This window comes from Lygodium microphyllum, chromosome 4 (assembly GCF_053477565.2).
Source record: "Lygodium microphyllum isolate KBCC chromosome 4, Lygodium_microphyllum_v1.1.10, whole genome shotgun sequence".
NCBI classification, from domain to species: domain Eukaryota; kingdom Viridiplantae; phylum Streptophyta; class Polypodiopsida; order Schizaeales; family Lygodiaceae; genus Lygodium; species Lygodium microphyllum.
In genome coordinates, this window is record NC_141138.1 from 52,255,809 (window position 1) to 52,274,938 (window position 19,130).

Here is a 19,130-nt window from a genome sequence, read left to right on the forward strand (position 1 = left end):
CTCTCTCTCTCTATGTGTGTGTGTCACAGCTGCAGATTAATTCATCTAAAAGGCAAGCTTACCCTCACTACACACACACACAGAGCCGCAAATGAATTCTTCAAAAGACCGAAATAGATTGAAAGAGGGATCCACTTGGGTAAATTCTTCCAAAATGTGCACAGAGAGAGAGAGAGAGATCGCTTGGATACATGTCTCTATTTCTTTATCATTTCTCCTTTGAAATATGTCCACAGAGTAATAATCGCTTAGGACCATTTCACTATTTCTTTATTATTTACCCATTTGTCATATGATTTTTGTTTATGCACCTGCTTTGACTAATGTATCGTACACCTTAGTTGATCTCTCTTATCTTTCTTTGACTTCGTGCTTTATTCCATTATTATTTATACCCTTCAACACACTCTTTTCCTTCTTAATGTAGTGGCTTCGACTCTTGACTCAAGTTGAAAGCGTGCTTTTGTTAGAACTTAGCCTCACAGTTTTCTATGCTTCCGTAGGACTGTTCCAACTTCCACGATGACATTGTAGAGTACTTCCAATTTCCAAGTTGGTCTTCAAAGTCCACACTACTTGCAAGCTCACAAAGTTGGACATTGCAACACATAGACTGGTAGCTTGTAGGTCTTCAAAGTTCAAACTTTGCACTACTTGAAGGTTGATATAGTTGTCATGCTACAAAGCTCTATCACATATTACATGGTGCGTACTAAGTTAATATTTTAGAAGGTATGTGTATGTAGCGAGCGTCGGAAGGTCCCCAAGAACAAAGAACTCTACTTCAAGCTCAAAAATCAAGAGAATATACTTGCATGACATGAGGTAAAAAGACCAATTAGGTACAATCTCCCCCCATGCCTTGTGTGAGAGCTCCACAAAGTATGTATTTATAAATTTTATTCATCTCAAAGCTCAAAAATAGCCCAATTTTACAATTAGCATGCTTTAGCTTTGTGTTTGCTTTTGCCCAAATAAAGAATAAAGCGGTTGGGTGACCCAAGAGTCGAGCAATGCCCAAATACAATGTCCAATAATGAATATTTAGACCGTGCATCCATGCGCACACAAAATAATAGATATATGTCAAGCGCTTCAATAGATAAGCATGCCTAAATAAATATTAGTGCCACGTCTTTAATGATAAGATGCACATCCATCAAAAATGATAATTTCTTCTAAGTAACTTGAATACACGCTATCGCCCAGTGCTTCCCAATGCCAACACTGCTTGCTCTACACATCAACTGAAGCATTCACAATTGTTAGAAAATAATAAAATTAAACCGACAAAAGTGAATACCTAGCATTCAGCTACAAAATAAATAAATAGATTGGAACTCTGTCCTAACCTTAATTTAATATGAGTGCACACTCTAAACTCATAAATGTCCATTAATTTTTGTGGAATCACGCGCTATGGAATCACCCACTTGCACATTAAATTAACATGACGCCCGAAAATGATAGGCGTCCCTGTCAATGTTTCGCACAAGGAATCCACCTTGTGTATGAGCTCCGACAAATAATTTCACGGAATCCACCATAAAACCTCACAGAATCCAGCGTGGAATAAAAACTGACAGAATCCACCGTGGTTTCACGGAATCCACCGTGGAATATGCCTCCTGGCATCAAGTGGAAAGTTTCAGTGCATTTGTTGAGGAGCTTGGAGTCTGGAGGGACCTATGAGCTATGGATACATCATATATCCATTGATTCACACTACCATCAACACACATAGAAGGATTTGGCCTCCCTAGCCTCTACCATTCTTCTATATTCAAGTCAAAGTATTAACCTTATAGCATAGATGTTAATTAGAGGTGAGACAAACTATGGTTGGAAAGTGAATGTGATGACAATCCATGTTCTAAGCTTTGCTTGCATTTGTTGTCATGTGAGGATTTTGCAAGTTGATCTAGGTGTGGGCTTAACAAAATATGTAGGCACACATTCAGAGTTGGTCGGCTTGGACAAGGGGCAACTAGTATCATGCCCCAAAGTGGTTGCCCAATTACCTTGCCTACTATATATTGGATTTGTTCTAGAGGCCTTTTGCAACTCACAAATCTCCATTTGACTCTAAGATTCTAAACAATGCAATGAATTCAAACTCAAAGGTTGTGTACAAAACACTTATTTAAGATGAAACTATGAAGCATACTGTCATGTAAACTTATTACCTCAATCCACATACCAAAACTTCAATGGTACCAACTATGGATAGTGGGAAGCTAGCTTGAACAAGCTCGATGCCTTATACCATGACTACCTATAGAAGCTTTGTATAGTGAGGGTTCATGGTATATATGTGATTTTTACTGAGGTGTCTAGCTTAAATAAGTTTCTCCATTTCAAAACAATATTCAAATAATTAGACCTTAGATAAATGTTTGATTTTATATTTAAGTTTCCCATCTCCAAATCCTTTCATATGTGTGTGCTTTTAAAGAAAACAAGTATAGAACAATAGCCCAATAATTGATGGTTATTGGTGCTTTTAGATTAAATCTTAGAGTGGATGTTTAAGCTTCCCATCTCCTAGTTCTTCCAAATGTGTGCTTTCAAAGAAGACAACAAGTATAGCCTAAATTTTTGAAAGTCAAATATATTTTTTGGTTGTTCATAAGTTGGCATATGACAATTCTACACATTCCATTTGTTTACTAAATCATTTTCTCAATCATCCACCTGCTTCATTAGCAGCACCCATCAATAGCATTATGAAGTTTTTGATCAACCCCAACAATGCCATCAAGAGCATCATCAATGGTTAAGTGTCCATGATCAGAGCTAGTATCAGGCAGTTGTAGTACTATCAAGTTCAGGACCACCCACAACAATTCCATCAATGCTATCATTAGTGTTCGAGTGCACATGACTAGAGCCAGCAAAAGTAGAGTCAATAGAGGTTAGTAGCTCATTTTGAAGGAATCCATAATTCATTCATTGGCAACCAAAAATATGACTTTCAGCATAGTAGTAGCCATACAAATAATTCATTTTGGATGAGTGCAATGATTCCAAGTAGAGGGTGCTTTCTTTCACATAATACATGGCTTGAAATCACATTATCCCCAATAAGAGTTGTGTTGAATGATAATGGAACCCCCTATATGTACAAACTCTATAATAAAAGGAAGTAGGGTTATTAAAACTCTATAAATTGGGGCATGGTGCCATGCCCTAGTTTAGAGAGAGAGAGAGAGAGAGAGAGAGAGAGAGAGAGAGAGAGAGAGAGAGAGAGAGAGAGAGAGAGAGAGAGAGAGAGAGAGAGAGAGAGAGAGAGTAGCCTTCTCATTGGAAAATATGAATACCTCAAAACATGTTGCTTGGCATTTGGAAGGACTCCATAATGTTAAAGATCAATTATCAATGTTTCTTTAAGTAAAAGATTATTGTGTTATCCTCTATTGGAGGAAATGAGGGTTTGATCCCATACTAATATTATAATAAAATGTTTGAATCTATCAAGGGCTTTTTTCTTCTATGATTCAATCCACCATTACATGACATGACATTTATAAATCAATGAATCCATACATGGTTGCTTTGTCTCAACCTTTTCCTTGATGTGCAAACATCAAGCCTCAAAGAGTTACATGTAATATGATTGGCCCCTCTACCCTACAAAGCGAAATAGTTGAGTGAAAGTAAAGGGAAAAAAACTAAAAGCCTTGCACTATTGAATAGTAGGGAAATTTTACAAGGGTATAATATCTTTTACAAGAGTTTGCTTAGGTAATGTTGAATAAATTGTTTGATCGGTATACTTTTTAGGGTTAATAATTTCATTGTAGGATTTATTGCATGTGTAAGTCTACTATTTCCATATGATCAATACACATTTATATGATTGTACTTGGCACAAGTTAAGAGTCCATAGTTCTCACCTAGTGTACTTGGTTTGTGTATGCCATTGTTAACATCATTTCGATGCACAAGTGATCACATGCACACCTTATAAACATTTAATATGGGTCATCATACTATTTAGCAGTACTTTTCTATCCCCCGTACAAAGCTCACATTTTTCCTGTATATAAACATTAGTTATTGTCTAGTATACTTGGTTTGTATGTGTACTTGTAGATTCATTCACAATAAGGAGATTGTTTCAAGAAGATCTCTCTCTCTCACACATTTAACTCATTAATGAGATTCTTTCTCTTCAATTATCTTTTGAAGGTGTTTAACTTTTGAAAATATTATATATAAGACCGTTGAACGTTAATTAATTCAATACATATTCCATCATTATAGTCTAAATCATACATGATCCTTGATTGGAGTACCGAGGTATAACATATGATGTGACCTTGTATATAGTTCAAAACCTTTTTGGAACTTTTAAATGGCATTCATTCAGGAGAGAATATATCCTTTACATTATGGCTACGAAGTACTTTACACTATGGCTTTTGCAAATGGATTACACTAAACATGGTATCCATGTCCCAAGTCCATTTGGCTTGGCACTACAATATACTATATTTAGTGTAATTCATTTCACATCTAAAGAGACATAAAGTTTACATAATCTTACTATGCAACGTGTTACCCAATGTAGTAACTATACATAAACTACTCATAATATAATAGGAGTCTAATGCAGGATCCAACAGAGAATATTACTAAAGAGAAATAAATATTATTGATAAAGCATGAGGTTGATCAATTAATGGAGTTTAGGAAGAATAGCTAGCGATGACTTGCACTAAAGATGGTATCTATGTCCCACGTCTTTATGATTTTGGCACTAATGGATATATATCTAGTGTGGTTAATTTATATATGGAAAAATATAACTAATATTAAAAAATGCTAGTAGATTTTATCTTTGTGCTTCTTAACACTACATAATTATTCATATACTCATTTCAAAGAAAGTACTTGATAATCCACATTAGTATCTATCTTAAGCTCAAAATTTAAGAGTAAAATTTTAACTATATACAATGGGAACACACACATACACACACACACACACAGACCTTATCAATATGCCCTATTGGTTTCACCTTTTAGGTATGGATGTTGAGGGAAAAACAAGTGTCCAAGGTAATATGAGTAAATTGGATAAAAAGATACTTTTGAAAGAATGTAGATACAGACTATTTAGAGAAATATGCTCTATGAAAGAAGAAGAGATGAGAGATATTTGTTGGAATATTGGAAAAAGAGACATACTAAGATGTAATGTGATTTCACAAATTAAAAAACATTTAGAAAACCCAAGGATTGCATGTTATGTTGAAAGTATGGATTTAGATGCTGTTGTTGCCACGAGATGGATCTCCAGCATGATTGGAAATCTTTTAAAATTTTGGAACACTAGTAAGTCCAGCTTCCAACAAGATTTTGATGTTGGAAAAATGCATGCATGGGATGCATTGTATGCAGAAGCACGAGTTGCAAAATCAAAATCTGATAGAAGCTTAAACAAGCCAATTTCATGGGATAAAAAGACGTGGTCTGCATATGTTGCAATGGAACAAAGTTTTACCACTTCAATGGCAATATTTGAAGTATATGCCCTTCAAAGTAACTTAGAGAAGGGTTGGATGCATGAATGCTCAAAATTGGCTCATCAGTCTGAAAAGATGTCTCCCTAATCTCATAAGTAGTATGTAGTATACCCTTCTTTCCAATGATACTAGACTTTGGATTAGGATTTGAATCCTAAAATGATTACTTATCTTTTCTAATTTTGTCTAACAATTTGTGCTATCACAAGCATACACATCTGAATACTAAGCTTATCCAAAGATTCTTTAATGGAATAAGCAAATTTCTCCAAGGAGTCCTTAGTAGAGTGGGACATTTGCTCCATGACTTCCTTGTTTTGGGCATTTGAATTTGCTAAACCACTTAATCCAATATCCTTATGTCTAAAGGAATACCTAGTTTCATGTTGACAAAGTGTGGCATTTAATATACTATATCAACATACTCATGTGATTCATCATCATATGGTGTGGCTCAGGTATTGCTTCATGTATTTCTTGCTAGACATCCTCCTTGGCTTTGTTATTTCCCTTATTTCTAGCCATTTCTATCACTATCAAAGTGTAGTCCAAGTAGACCTCTTGTCACAAAAATGGCTATAACTTTTCACCGTGACATCAAAATGAGGAACTTTTTGGTTCAATAAAAGCTAATGAATACCTCTTTGAGATGAGCTATCATAATTTATTTCAACATCAAATCAAAATATTTTAGGAATATTCTTTTTTTGCTGTAAAAAAAATCCAACACCCAATAAACTCATTATTTTGGCATCCGAAGCACCAATAGGTCCAAAATAAGGTCTCTAAACCTTGTAGCAATCTAGATAAGACATGTAGGCACTAAATACCACCTATAATGACTTGTATAAGCCTTGTTTAGGGTTTGAAATATCCTACAACACCACATGTAATCAAGTGAATAATGTCTCCAAAATGGCTCCTAGTGCCCCTTTCCTTGTAATAACCTATAAGCGACCTGTGTATGACCGAGAATAACCTACAACACCTATATAAATGGTTGAAAATCTATCCAATAAATGTTGATCAATTGGAGGTGTTGTGACCTTGCCCAAGAGGACAAAGCTGACTCTTAAAATAGTTGTTAGATTTAAGGTTACAAAAAAAAAAATACACAACTTGGAGAAAACGAAGCTTAAGAGAGTACCACCTTGGGGAAGTTACTTTACGTATAGCCTCTACATCACGTACATTCAAGACCTATTTTTAAATATCCTTATCTGTGAATTTTTTATGAATAAAACATAACCCTTTTCTATTCAATCTATATATAACCCAATTATATTTCACCCTTCTGTATGTAAAAAATATATAAAAATGGTATTTTAAAAATACCCTTTTTTGAACCCACATGATGCACACATATATTCATGAGCAAAAGTGTATTGAGAGGTATTAATAGAGAAGATTTACAAGACTAAGTATGCCCTAAATGTAAATAGGCATTTATACAAGGCCAAGGAAAAAACCTCATAAAGAGGAAAAGAAAAGTACTCTAGTGGTTCTAAGTGTATTCACATACATCACTATCAAACTATATTAACATATTTTGTAACCTTTCTTTTTGTAAATTGCAAGTATTAAAATATTTTACTGTCAGAGAGAGATCTAGGGAGAGAGAAAGAGGAGAGAGAAGACTGCAGAAGAGAGAGAAAGACTACAGGAAGAGAGAGAAAATGAGTGACGAGAAGAGAGAAAGACTAGATTTAGAGAGAGAAAGACAGGAAAGAAGGGGAAGCCATAGAAGCTGTGAGCAAGAAGGGAGAGAAAGACTGTAATTATATTATTGTGTCAAAAAGATGTGTAAAATTACATGTCCTCTCCTTTTATACCAATGTCAATGTGACATGGCATAATATCAATATTATTTACACTATTCCTTATTCTCAGCTTCTTACAATCCATCCCCACTCAAAAATGAAGTTTTTGTCCTAAAAAACAAAGATCGAACTTATTGGTATAGCCAAGTAGTGGGCTGCAGAGTACTACTCTGTATAGCATTACAAGTGGTAAAAGGAAAGATTACCTAATATTCAATAGTAGTACTAGTCTATGCAAAGGGTCAAAATCAGCCTGTAGCCACCCGGATCAAAAGGGAAAGTGGTATCGCTGCCATGCATTGGATCAACTTTCATAAGGTCAAAGTCAAGTACAACTGGAAGCATGATCATCATGATGGTATTCACTAACTCTTCCATAAGCCTCTCAGGCATCACCATGCTCTGTATGACTGAAGCATATGAGGCTGAAGTCACCATTGCATGGACTGCATCAACCCCTAAGTGCTGTATATTCATGGACCCTGCATTCTTAGTGATGTCTAAGCATTTAAACTGCAGGTTTGTGGACTGACAGGGTTCCCACATGGCGTCATGATCATCCAAATCCACATGCTGCCCATGATCTGCTTTCTTGAACTGAGGTTCTTGTTGTGGACCCATACCAAAATGGTCTTCAACAAGATCTTCTCCATCCTTTGCATCATAATATTCAAATACCAAGAGTATTTTGGCAGTCTTTGCCCTGCATGTGGCTTGATGATTACAAGATATTGGCTTAGCACATCGATAGCATAAGCCCGCAGCATGCAGTTCCTGTATCGTATCACTAGTAAGGTATCTAACGCGTTTAGCCTTAGATAGCAATTTACACACCTGCTCATCACCATTGGTCAGCTCTATAATAATTCTGACATGCTGCTCATAGTTATCTTGCTGCTCATGTACAACAGACAGCTGTCCATGCTCATGACCATAATGCTCATGCTGTCCATACTGCATATGGTGATAATAGTCCTGCTGTGCATCAAAGGGACAGTTTGGTTGAGCATATGCATTTGCTTCCACTGATGTTTGCTGCTCACGTACATAAGCATGCTGCCTTTGATCATTGATCCCACAGCATTGGTCATGCTGTCCATAATCTCTATGAGAATACATGTCACAAAAATGTTAATGCTGCTGTCCAAATACATCTACTTGATGTTGCCTACTACCAAAACTTTGGTCATATTGTTGCCCATAAACATGCTGCCCAAGATTGCATGATGACTATCCAACATGATTACAATGATGTCCTTGCATCCTAGGCTATCCATAAGTATGATGATTGGCAAGTCCATGAGCATAGGTATTGGCATGATGTCGGTCATAATCACTTGCTTGCTGTTGATCAAAGCTAGAAGGGTACTGATAAGCATAACCATTTCTGTCACATCCATAAGAACTAGGCTACTCAACTAAGAGAGCCTCACAAGTATAATCATAACTATGTTGCTGAAGAGGTGGATGCTCATAAGCATAAGCATGTTGTCCATAATAGCCATTTTGCTGCCAAGGTTCAATGGAATGATACTCATCAACATATACATGTTGGCCATAAGCATAAGCATTTGATTCAGGTCTTGCTATTTTTTCCATAACCGCCTTCATAAGAGCAATACACCGATCAGTTAAAACTCCAAGTTTGTCAATATTAGCCTGTGTTTAAAGCTAACCTTGTCCAAGTTCACTAGAGCTGGAGCTATTGTTCTCAACTGCCATTGTAGTCAAGTTGCTGTGTTGGTGAATTTTAGGACCTCTATCCACTGATTGATTTGTAATTGTATCAAGCTTGCATTTGGTAAGACCTTTTGAAGTCTGAAAGGTTTAGCTACAGATTTCAGGACATAGCTTGCAAGTATGAGAGCATTATCATCAAGTGTGGAAGAACTATTTCTGTGTCTTCTTTAGTTATGTTGAGTTGCTTTCTTCTTCAGTTATGCTACCACTATGAACATGTGCTCCGAATCTGTAACCTTGCAATGCATGAACCAACCACAACAATTGACCTCTCTCAAGAAAACCAGCAAAAGCCAAGCCTTCAGTTGCAAAGAAACTTGCAACCAATGAAATGGAAAATCTGTAATTCTCTCTGCTTCACAGACATTTGCAGACAACACTGATCAGTGAACAGCATCTGCTGACATCTGTCAGTCCCAACTCTGTCAGTCCCAACTTGTAATGCCTACAAAGTAAACTTCCCTGTCCTCTATGTCTCGAACACTTGCTTGTCGGACAGATCGCCCAAGGAGTTCACCTGTTCAGAATTGTAATGCCAAGGACAAGCGTACATGAGTTGATTCAGGTGGATCTGTTAGAGCAGCTGGCAAAGGGGTGTCTACCACACATTTTCAAGTAGACCATGCACCAGGAGTCCCTGTGCAAGCCTCTCCTTTGTTGGGATCTGCACCCATTTTTCCCCCTAGTGCTGTAAAGGCCCCAAATCTCTATATACAAGACTGCATTGCTAGCATGAGAGTAAGAAAGATCATAAGTTGTAGAATGCTGTAAAGGCCCCAAATCTCTGTATACAGGACTGCATTACTGTCACATCAGATTTTACACAAAGATGTATATACTATTGCATTCACTGAACTAGCAGGTTCTACACTATATCATCCATAGGTATGTTCCAAGTTTCAACAGTCAGAAGTATGGCATCCCAGGTTGTTTATACATTTGCATTTACTACATTTTCAAGAAATATCCATAACATGTCTCCTTTAGTTCAGCAGTCCCGTGGCTGGATACACTACGCAATCCATCGACCAGAGCGTCACATGATGCTGTTCAGGCATCCCTTGAATTATCAGCAGAACCAGCAGCAAGTGCAAGGGCAGGAGGATGAATTGTTCTCATGGTTGCAACACTCCTTGGATGAAAATCTTGACAAGTCTTGTGCAGATGTTCTGATTGATCCATCCAGTCCAAACTTCCCAGTTAAAACTTTTGAACCTGTGCATCATACGGTTCAACATGATGATCCTATGTACTCCATGAATTCAGAACTTTCCACTTTAGAACCTCCTTCAAAGAACATCGCACTTGATGGATGTTCTAGACTTGCTGCAAGTACAGGACCTGTCCCAGCCACTTGTCAGAGAGAGAGAAACTCTCTGCGAAGCTTCAAGCAACTGAAGATTGGCTATATGAAGAAGGTGAAGATGAGACAAAAGGTGTATACGTTGCCAAGCTAGGAGAGTTGAAGAAGCTGGGGGATCCTATTGAAGAGAGGTTCAAGGAAGAAGAGGCTCAGGGCTTGTGTATTGAACAGATAATGCACTGCATCAACAGTTTTCGGGAGGCTGCTAAATCAAAAGATCCCAAATTCGGCCACATTGAAAATTAAAAGAAAGAGAAGGTCATTCATGAATGCAATAAAGCAGAAGAGTGGCTGAGGGATAAAAAGCAACAGCAAGATCGGCTTCCCAAATCAGTAAATCCTGTGCTTCTTAGTTCAGAAATGAGGAAAAAAAACTGAATGATTTGTGCTATTCGTAGGCATCCATCCCTGAGTCCATCAAGCTCGGATACTTCATACCTCTCATACTTCCTTTCTGGTTCAGCTACTAAAGCTCCCCAATCGCTTCTTCAGAGAGGTCTTATCCACTGACAAAAACCTTCTTCATAACAAGATTCAGGGTCAACCATGCACCTATGATCCTTTGGGGCTATATATTGTACAAGTGCTTTGCTAACCCAATACTGCAACTTTTGCACTTCTACACGATGGCTGACCCTCTTATTCTTTCCTACTACCATCAGGTGTAGATAAACTTCCTACACATGGTTGTGCCAACGATTGGCAGAGTCAGCTATCTAGTTTATCTGATTTGTCTGTTCCTGAAATGGCTGCAAATCTGAAGCTCTCTGTTCCTGCCACTAGTCAAATCACTCTACGAAGAAATAACTGGGACTATGAGACTTTTCAATTTGATGAAGTCTTGATAGAGGCTGCCTCTCAAAAGCGTGTATATGAAGTGGTTGCAAAGCCAGTAGTTGAGAGTGTTTTAGAAGGCTACAATGGGACTCTAATGGCTTATGGACAGACGGGCACAGGAAAACATTTACCCTTGGTAGGCTTGGGGAGGAGGACAACAACATTCACAAGGTAAGCAAGTGACCATGGGGCGAGCTTGCAATGGTTCCGAGGCGCGTTGTTGGACTTTTGCATAACCTTGCCGTTTGCTTCAGACACAGTGAATTATCTGTCAGCGTGTCTTGGAAATGGATCCAAGATCCGAGCATTCAAGTCAGAATTCCTGTGGATAGCCTCAAATCTCTTCGTGGCTCAGGATGATCTTGAAGTTTCTCCTGCAGACCTTGAGGGAGATTGCCAAGACAATGCAAGCTCTGAGGATCTTGCAGGCTACTCACGTGGCCTGAAACTTGCCAAAATGATGCTCTACATCCTGTATATGACGTCTGGGATCCCTTACACAAGCCATTGCTCCAGGAAGATGAAGATCTTGAAGGCAAAAGAATGAAGTTGTTGGCATAGGTCTGCCATGGAAGCTTGAAAGAGAGCTCAGGAAGAGGAAAGAAAAGGCCTCTCTTCAAAAGTAACCCTGACTTAAGCCTTCCCTAACTGCTGTTACCACTCTTTTTACCAAAATACCTTCAAAATTGGCCTGAGCTTGCAAAATGAGCTGCCATCTTTGTCTGTTTGCCTCCATTTTTGGTCCAAGCTCCATTTAAGACTCCAAGAAAGGCTGCCATGGTCTGTGTGGTCTTCAAGAAAGCTGCCATGTCTAGTACTTCTTGACTACTGTGGTTCTTCAATGCTGTACCTGTGCACAGTAAGGTTTCCTGAAACTGACAAGAAACTAAATGTAAAGAAGGAGAGAGAAAGGAAGGATCTGAAAACTAAGCTCTGATACCACTTGTCAAATAGAGAACTAGGGAGAGAGAAAGAGGAGAGAGAAGATTGCAGAAGAGAGAGAAAGACTGCAGGAAGAGAGAGAAAATGAGTGACAAGGAGAGAGAAAGACTAGATTTAGAGAGAGAAAGACAGAAAGAAGGGGAAGCCATAGAAGCTGTGAGCAAGAAGGGAGAGAAAGACTGTAATTGTATTATTGTGTCAAAAAGATGTGTAAAATTACATGTCTTCTCCTTTTATACCAATGTCAGTGTGACATGGCATAATATCAATATTATTTACACTATTCCTTATTCTCAGCTTCTTACATTTACTTGCATTTGGATTGACTATACATTCAAGTATTTATCAAACTAAAAAGGTCATATTGCACTCTCATCCACCACATCCTCCTCCACATCCACCACCACACCCACCTCCACCACATGTACTCCCTCCACATGCACTCCCTCCACAGGCTCCTCCCCCACATGCTCCTGCAGCTCCACATCCAGATCCTCCATAAAGGACATTGCTTGAGTCATAAAACATTGATGCCCAAATTATTGGTGACATATCCCACCAACAATAATATGGTACCATTGATTTATTGGATGAGCTTGTTCTTCGACTATCAAGAATAATGGACCCTACCAAAAAACACAATCAATTACCTTGTGAAAAAAAACTATTAATATCATTAGTGTGGATAGCATTTGAACATTTTTCTTAGGTATCCATAAAACAAAATAAAAACTTACCAAATTTCGTGGGCCTGAAAAATATGTTTAAATTATGTGTTGCGCAAGTTTCTATGGTTACAATTTAATACTAGTCTCTACATTTGAACATATATTCGAGTCATGTGTGTGCATAAGTTTCTAGGGTTACAACTTAATATTAACATCTAGATTTGTGTAAAAATTGTATGTTTGAATCATGTGTGCATATAGTTCCTAGGGTTACATCTTAATTCTAACCTCTATATCTTAAAAATGATTAATTATGTAAATTTTGGTTGGTCGCCACTAGTAGATTTGACTTTTAATTTCTAATTGGTTAAAATGTTCTATACTCTTGTGCATTTTACCATTAGATTATAAGGTCAAGCTTGTACCTAATCATGACAAACAAAATAAAATGTCTCTTAAGCTACATCGTCGACCATGCATGGTCAAGTAAATTTGGAGCAATGAGTATTAAAAATTTATTCATTGCAATCATGAGACTAGAGGACAACATATTGGTTAGGAGTGCATGAGATAACACTTTATGATCACTAAACCAAACTAGAAGATACAAGCTTTGACCAAATGGAGAAGAAACTTTAAGAGCTCATAAGTGCTTTGAGAGAAGTAAATGATACATTTGAGAAATGACAAAGGTGCTGCACTATGTGAGAGAAAGTGCAATCCATTCTTAATGTGGGAAAAACCTTGAGCATAGAGTATCCCCAAAATATCAAACTTATGAAAGCTAAAGTAAAGACACAAGCTACCAACACCAATGCACAATATATAACAATACCAAGATCACTTGCTATCGATGTGGTAAGCCTAGGTATATATGAGCTAATTGTCATGTCAAGTTTTCACCCAAAAAGACTAGCATAACTAAAGAGCTACCAAACAAATGCACTAAATTAACAAGACTTTTAAGTTGCATTTCTACAATCTTCAGATATCATATTGTGTATGCCATTTAGGCATCACTACAATATGGACATAGATTACCACACTCATATCATCACTTTTGATTTTCAAGTTCAATCTATTTCCTTAAGTAGTGATGCCAAAATGAAATTGTTTCCTTTACTAAGTCACTGACAAGCTAAAAGGGCACTTAGGAAACAACTATATATATATATATATATATATATATATATATATGATTTTTTGTTTCTGAGGTAGGGTCTCCACAAATCATATGCTTTAACTCATGCAAGAAAAGTTTACTACACTTTTATAAGCAATATGTAGCTAGAGATTATATGTCACATTTACCAATCTCTCAAGGATATTTAGACCATGAAATAAAACTTTTCTCTAGTATTAGTCCTCCCCATAGAGCTCCTTATAAGGACATTCGATTATACCAAAAGAAGTTCAAAGACAAATCATGGAGCTTCTAAACAAAGATCTAATTAGACCTAGTTTGTTACCCTTTGGAGCACCCACACTTTTGGTAGAAAATAACAACAAAACTTACTACATATCCGATATCTCATGTAGATAACTTGTTAGATAGATTAAAGGGAGCAAATCTTTCAAAAAATAGATCATAAATCTAGGTATTATCAAATTAAAGTCAAATTTTGAGGATGCTTACAAGACCACATTTAAGGCACAATTTGGTCATTATGAAATTGTTGTTATGTCTTTTGGTTTTATTAATGCACCAATCACATTTCTACCATTGATGAATAAAATCTTTATTGATTTTTAATACTTCTTCGGTCACTAGGTTTTTTAATGACATCTTAGTCCAACAACCTACATTCAAATCCTAATAAAAGTTTCTTCTTTTAACACAAAAAATAATACCTAGGATATATAGTGTACACTGAAGGAATAGTTGTGGACCCTTAAAAAATTCAAACCATGAAAGAATGGCAGAGTCCTAAAAATGTTCATGAGATAAAATCATTCCTTGGTCTAGCTGGTTTTTAATGAACATTTGTAATGAATTTTCCACTTGTAGCTCTACCTTTGGCAATTCGTTTTTGTAAGAAAGTTCTATTTAGATGGAGAGCAAGGCAACAAAAATATTTTGATACATTGAAATGCCTTTTTACTCATGAATTGTGATATCTTGACTTTAATTTCAAATCTTCCCGACTTCCTACAAAATGGACTTGAAGATCTCTAAATCATTAAATAGAGAAGATCTCGAGCAAAATGGTCCAAGGTTTATAACCCAACATTTTCTCGAATTGATAAGGACTGTAGCCATCCATCACGGAAGTTATCGTGTGAATGAGAGGCATGAGCCATAAGTCGAATCTGACCCCCATTTAAAACTTGGCAAATAAGATAAATCACAAAGCTTTAAGCTTTTAAAGCTTATGAATAAAGAAGAAGGAGAAGAAGATGTTGTGAATAGGTCATCGCCCCTCCCCCTCCCCTCTATTTTTAATGGAAAAAAACGGTGCCATGAACCCCCCAATTTTGACATCCCTAATTCACGATCAAAAAGCATAAATTCACCTTCAGTAATTTAGCAGTTAGCTCCAGCAATCTCCCCCTTTTCTTAGTTCATCTTCATAAGGCCCAAATTGAAGCAAGATAATTCGAGAGCCAAGCAAATCAGTCATGGCATCTTTGGCAGCCTCTTTGGACCTCAAAGATCAAATTTCCAGCATCAAATTGCTTATTGAAAGCTTCTAGATTCCTAATTTTCCAATATACTCTCCACAAAGAGCTCTTCTTCTTGGCCACAACACTTCTTCTTCAATTTAGCCATAAATACGAGGTATGAGGAGTCGTTGAGGGCAGTTCGAGAGCAAGAGAGAAGAGGCCCTTCTCAGGAGTATAGAGCAAGAGAAAGTGGGCAAGAGAAACATGAGGATGGGAATCCTCATCATGAAGACAAGAAGGATAGTCCGCAAACTCTTGGAATCAAATTCTCCATCCTTTTTATGCGCCTTCTCTATAGAATCAAGACTATTCGCGATTTTTCTAAATTCTTGGTGATTGCCTTTCCCCATCATCAAAATTCCGTCAATCTAATTACCCCCAAGCTCCTTCACCACAAAAATCCCCTTTTCAATCTTGCAATTAAAGACCATGGCCCCAAAGAAGAAAGTTAAGAAGGTCATGGAGGCAGGAGCTACCAATAATGTTGTAGACACAATCACTACAAACGGAATGACGAGTACTTGGGTTACAAATGAAACTGTGAATACCATCAACCAAGCATCTGTCATGGATCCCCAGGTACTATATTTTATAATAAGGCAGCTAGCAAGCTACCATCCCATGAACAAGCAATAAAAGTTGCATTTGTAAAATAAGATTTTAATCAATTCATGTATATAATCTTTTAAAAGAATTCTTAACTGTGAATTCCAAAGGGTAACTTGGGTTTGTACAAGATGGACCTAAGCAAGTACAAGGAAGGTATTGTGTCCCTAAAAGATTTAATATTTTTTATTTTTGTTGATCAAACAAAACCTCTGATGGGTAATCACAGACACTAAACCTTGATATATAAGAGACCTTGAGATGAAATTGTCAAAGAATACTATCGTAATTAAACTAACCAAGATTTTCTTTTATTGCGATAAGGACCCATGAAACTCCAAAGGGGTTATTCTCAAAAATAAAATTATTGTTTAGATTTCGTCCAACTAGATCATAAGGAAGGGAAAATCCAAAAAGGCTAATGGAAGGTATTGCCACTTACGCTAATTTTTCCACATGTACACAAAGCTTTGCCTTGATATTATTATTTTTGGAAGAAAATGATTTTTCTTGGAAATAATTTTGTTAAAAGTAATGCATTCAAAATAAGATGTTTTTTATTTTAAGTTACATATTGATCTTTCCTAAAATCATCAGGCTAAAAGATGGATGATTGAGCACATAACACCGATGACGATGTTTGAGGCTGTGTTCTTAATGGTGCTAGACCTTTCTAAGGCTAGCATGAATAAAACCTACTCCAAGGGGTTTTTGTTTTGTTTCATGTTACTGAGTATAGACCAATCATGATGCGAAAGGTATTGTCATAGTGAACTCTAGTCAGCAAGAGGAGGTGATGATACTAGGGGGCTCTAGTCATAAACTCCTTAGGCTTTTACGAACTGCCAACTGTCCTTCGATTTTCAAACTGTGTCCTGGAAGTTTCAATACTAGTTGGGGAATGGAACTTAGAGAGAATAATATCTTCGAATAGAAAACATTGTAAAAAGTCATTTTTCTGAAAGGAACTATTAAGAAGGAATTGCTTTACTCTATTTTTGTGTCGCGAATTAAAGGCGTGTAACAAATTTGTATCATGAGATAATTCAAAGAAGCTATTTTTGTATGTTGAACCTGAAGTGGTAGGTAATTAGGAAATTAAAAACACACTCTCGAGGGAATCGAGAGGATGGACCTCGATAGATCCAAACCTATGGTTGGGTGGTCTTGGTAAGCTGAGAGCTTTCCAAAGAAGGAATAAAAAATCGCATTTTGATGGCCCATTAGAGATCAAAGACCCTAACTTGCATCACTTTAGAACCCTGGGTAGAAGGAATTAAAGTGTCATACTTCTACCATTCTCTTTGAACCCAACACAACGTAAGTTCGTTTCAATCAGCAATTCCTATAGGGGATGGAAATTTGAATGGCTAATACTAATCAACCATTAGTAATAGATTTGACCAGAAAGACTCACGTCAAACTTCGTGGGAACGACCAGAACTTCCACTGGTGGGGTAGACTCAAGTGAGCCTAGATTAGCAAACTCCGATGGTTTTCATCAAAATCCCAGATGGCGCTTTCTAGGACATCTCTTGATGGGCTACTAAGAACGTACCGCCAAGGGAAGCTCTGCCATGCATGTTACAGTTGGTATCAAAGCGCATGTTGATAAAACTAGTTATATTTATATCTTTCTCTTAAATAGTGGAAATCTTCTCTTGTTAATATATGTTCTCGATTTCTGGCAGAAAGACGAACCTTGGGAATGATTCTTGATTTTCAAAGTTATGTTTATGTCACAGCAATGCACTCCTCCAGTTTTAGCTAGAGAAAACAAATGACGTGAATGTCACATCACATATACAATTCTTCACCCCTGTATCACGAAAGGTGATGGATGTTAAGCAAAGGGTATTGTTATATTGATGCAAACTGTCTTGCTTACCTCTAAAATAATTTAAAGAGGTTAAGGTGGGTGAAAGCCCCTAAGGTTGTCAAGATTTATCTCTTCTATGAGGCCAAAGTAAACTCAAACATGTTCACTAGAGGGAAACATATTAAATGAAATCGGTATATCTATGAGGAGGTTACAAGGGTTATACTGATTGATCGAGGCATGGTTGTAGGATGCTCTAGTTGCCACAACTATAAGAAAGATGGATTACCTGATCTTCCCTTGAAATATAGATTTCTAGATATCTATTCTCAGAATCCTAATTACTATGCAATGGATGTATCACAATGCCATGCCTAGATTGTGGTAGAATAACCTTTCCCAAGAATAATAATGAGCGTCCGAACCACTCGAATAATGTATTTCCTTCCTATTGGCATAAAGAATTATTTTTGACCATCAGTTTGTCTCCTTGATAATTAGAAATAGTGAAAAGATATTATTCGTTTGATGTGAATTTTTTTATTAAAATTAAAACTCTCTTTTGAAGTGTAAACCCTAATCATTATCGTAAGGACAAGTAGTACATAATTTCCTTCCTAAATTAATGAGGTAGGTTAAGCAAGTAAACATCATATAGTTGGAGAGAAAATTGAAAATAAATTTGCATCATTCCCAAAACGACACCATGAATCTCAATACTATGGAAGCTCAAGAGAAGAAATTTCTTGACAAGTAATACAAGCCACCAGAGTTTGATGGTAAAGAGAGGAACATTCCAATTGAAACAGAAACATGGATAGAATCTATGAAAGACTATTTCACTGCTGGAGGGATTGCACCATCAAATCAAGACATGATTGCCAAACTAAAACTCATAGGAGATGCCCATCTTTGGTGGAAATAGTGGTGCAAGGACCAAGGAACGTCCGAAAGCACTATCACTTAGGACAAGATTAAGGACGTTGTGTGTGGAAGATATCTTATGCCCACATATCAAGCCTAGAAGATGAACGAGTTCTTTAATCTAAAGCAGTTAAGCCTAAGCCTAGAAGCCTACTACTCCAAATTCGTAACACTTCTAAAATGTGGACCTACGATATGTTTCACAGCAAGTATCCA

At 37.0% G+C, this 19,130-nt stretch overlaps 1 protein-coding gene across 4 annotated transcripts in view; it reads right to left on the reverse strand.

Moving 5' to 3' along the window:
* Positions 1-968: 968 nt before the first annotated feature.
* LOC148037031 (glycine-rich domain-containing protein 2-like) overlaps positions 969-19,130 on the reverse strand; it is a 63,164-nt gene continuing 45,002 nt past the window's right edge. The window contains exon 10 of one of the 4 annotated variants that reach the window (XR_015690564.1): positions 969-1,247. Coding sequence is in view for 2 of the 4 variants with exons in the window: in XM_087675969.1 (XP_087532095.1) it covers positions 12,606-12,859 (254 nt within the window). In the remaining 2 variants the exon portion in view is untranslated. Of the gene's footprint in view, positions 1,248-12,401; positions 12,860-19,130 lie in introns of those variants that run through there. The other 3 variants (XM_087675970.1, XM_087675969.1, XR_015690563.1) reach the window with 3 other exon arrangements.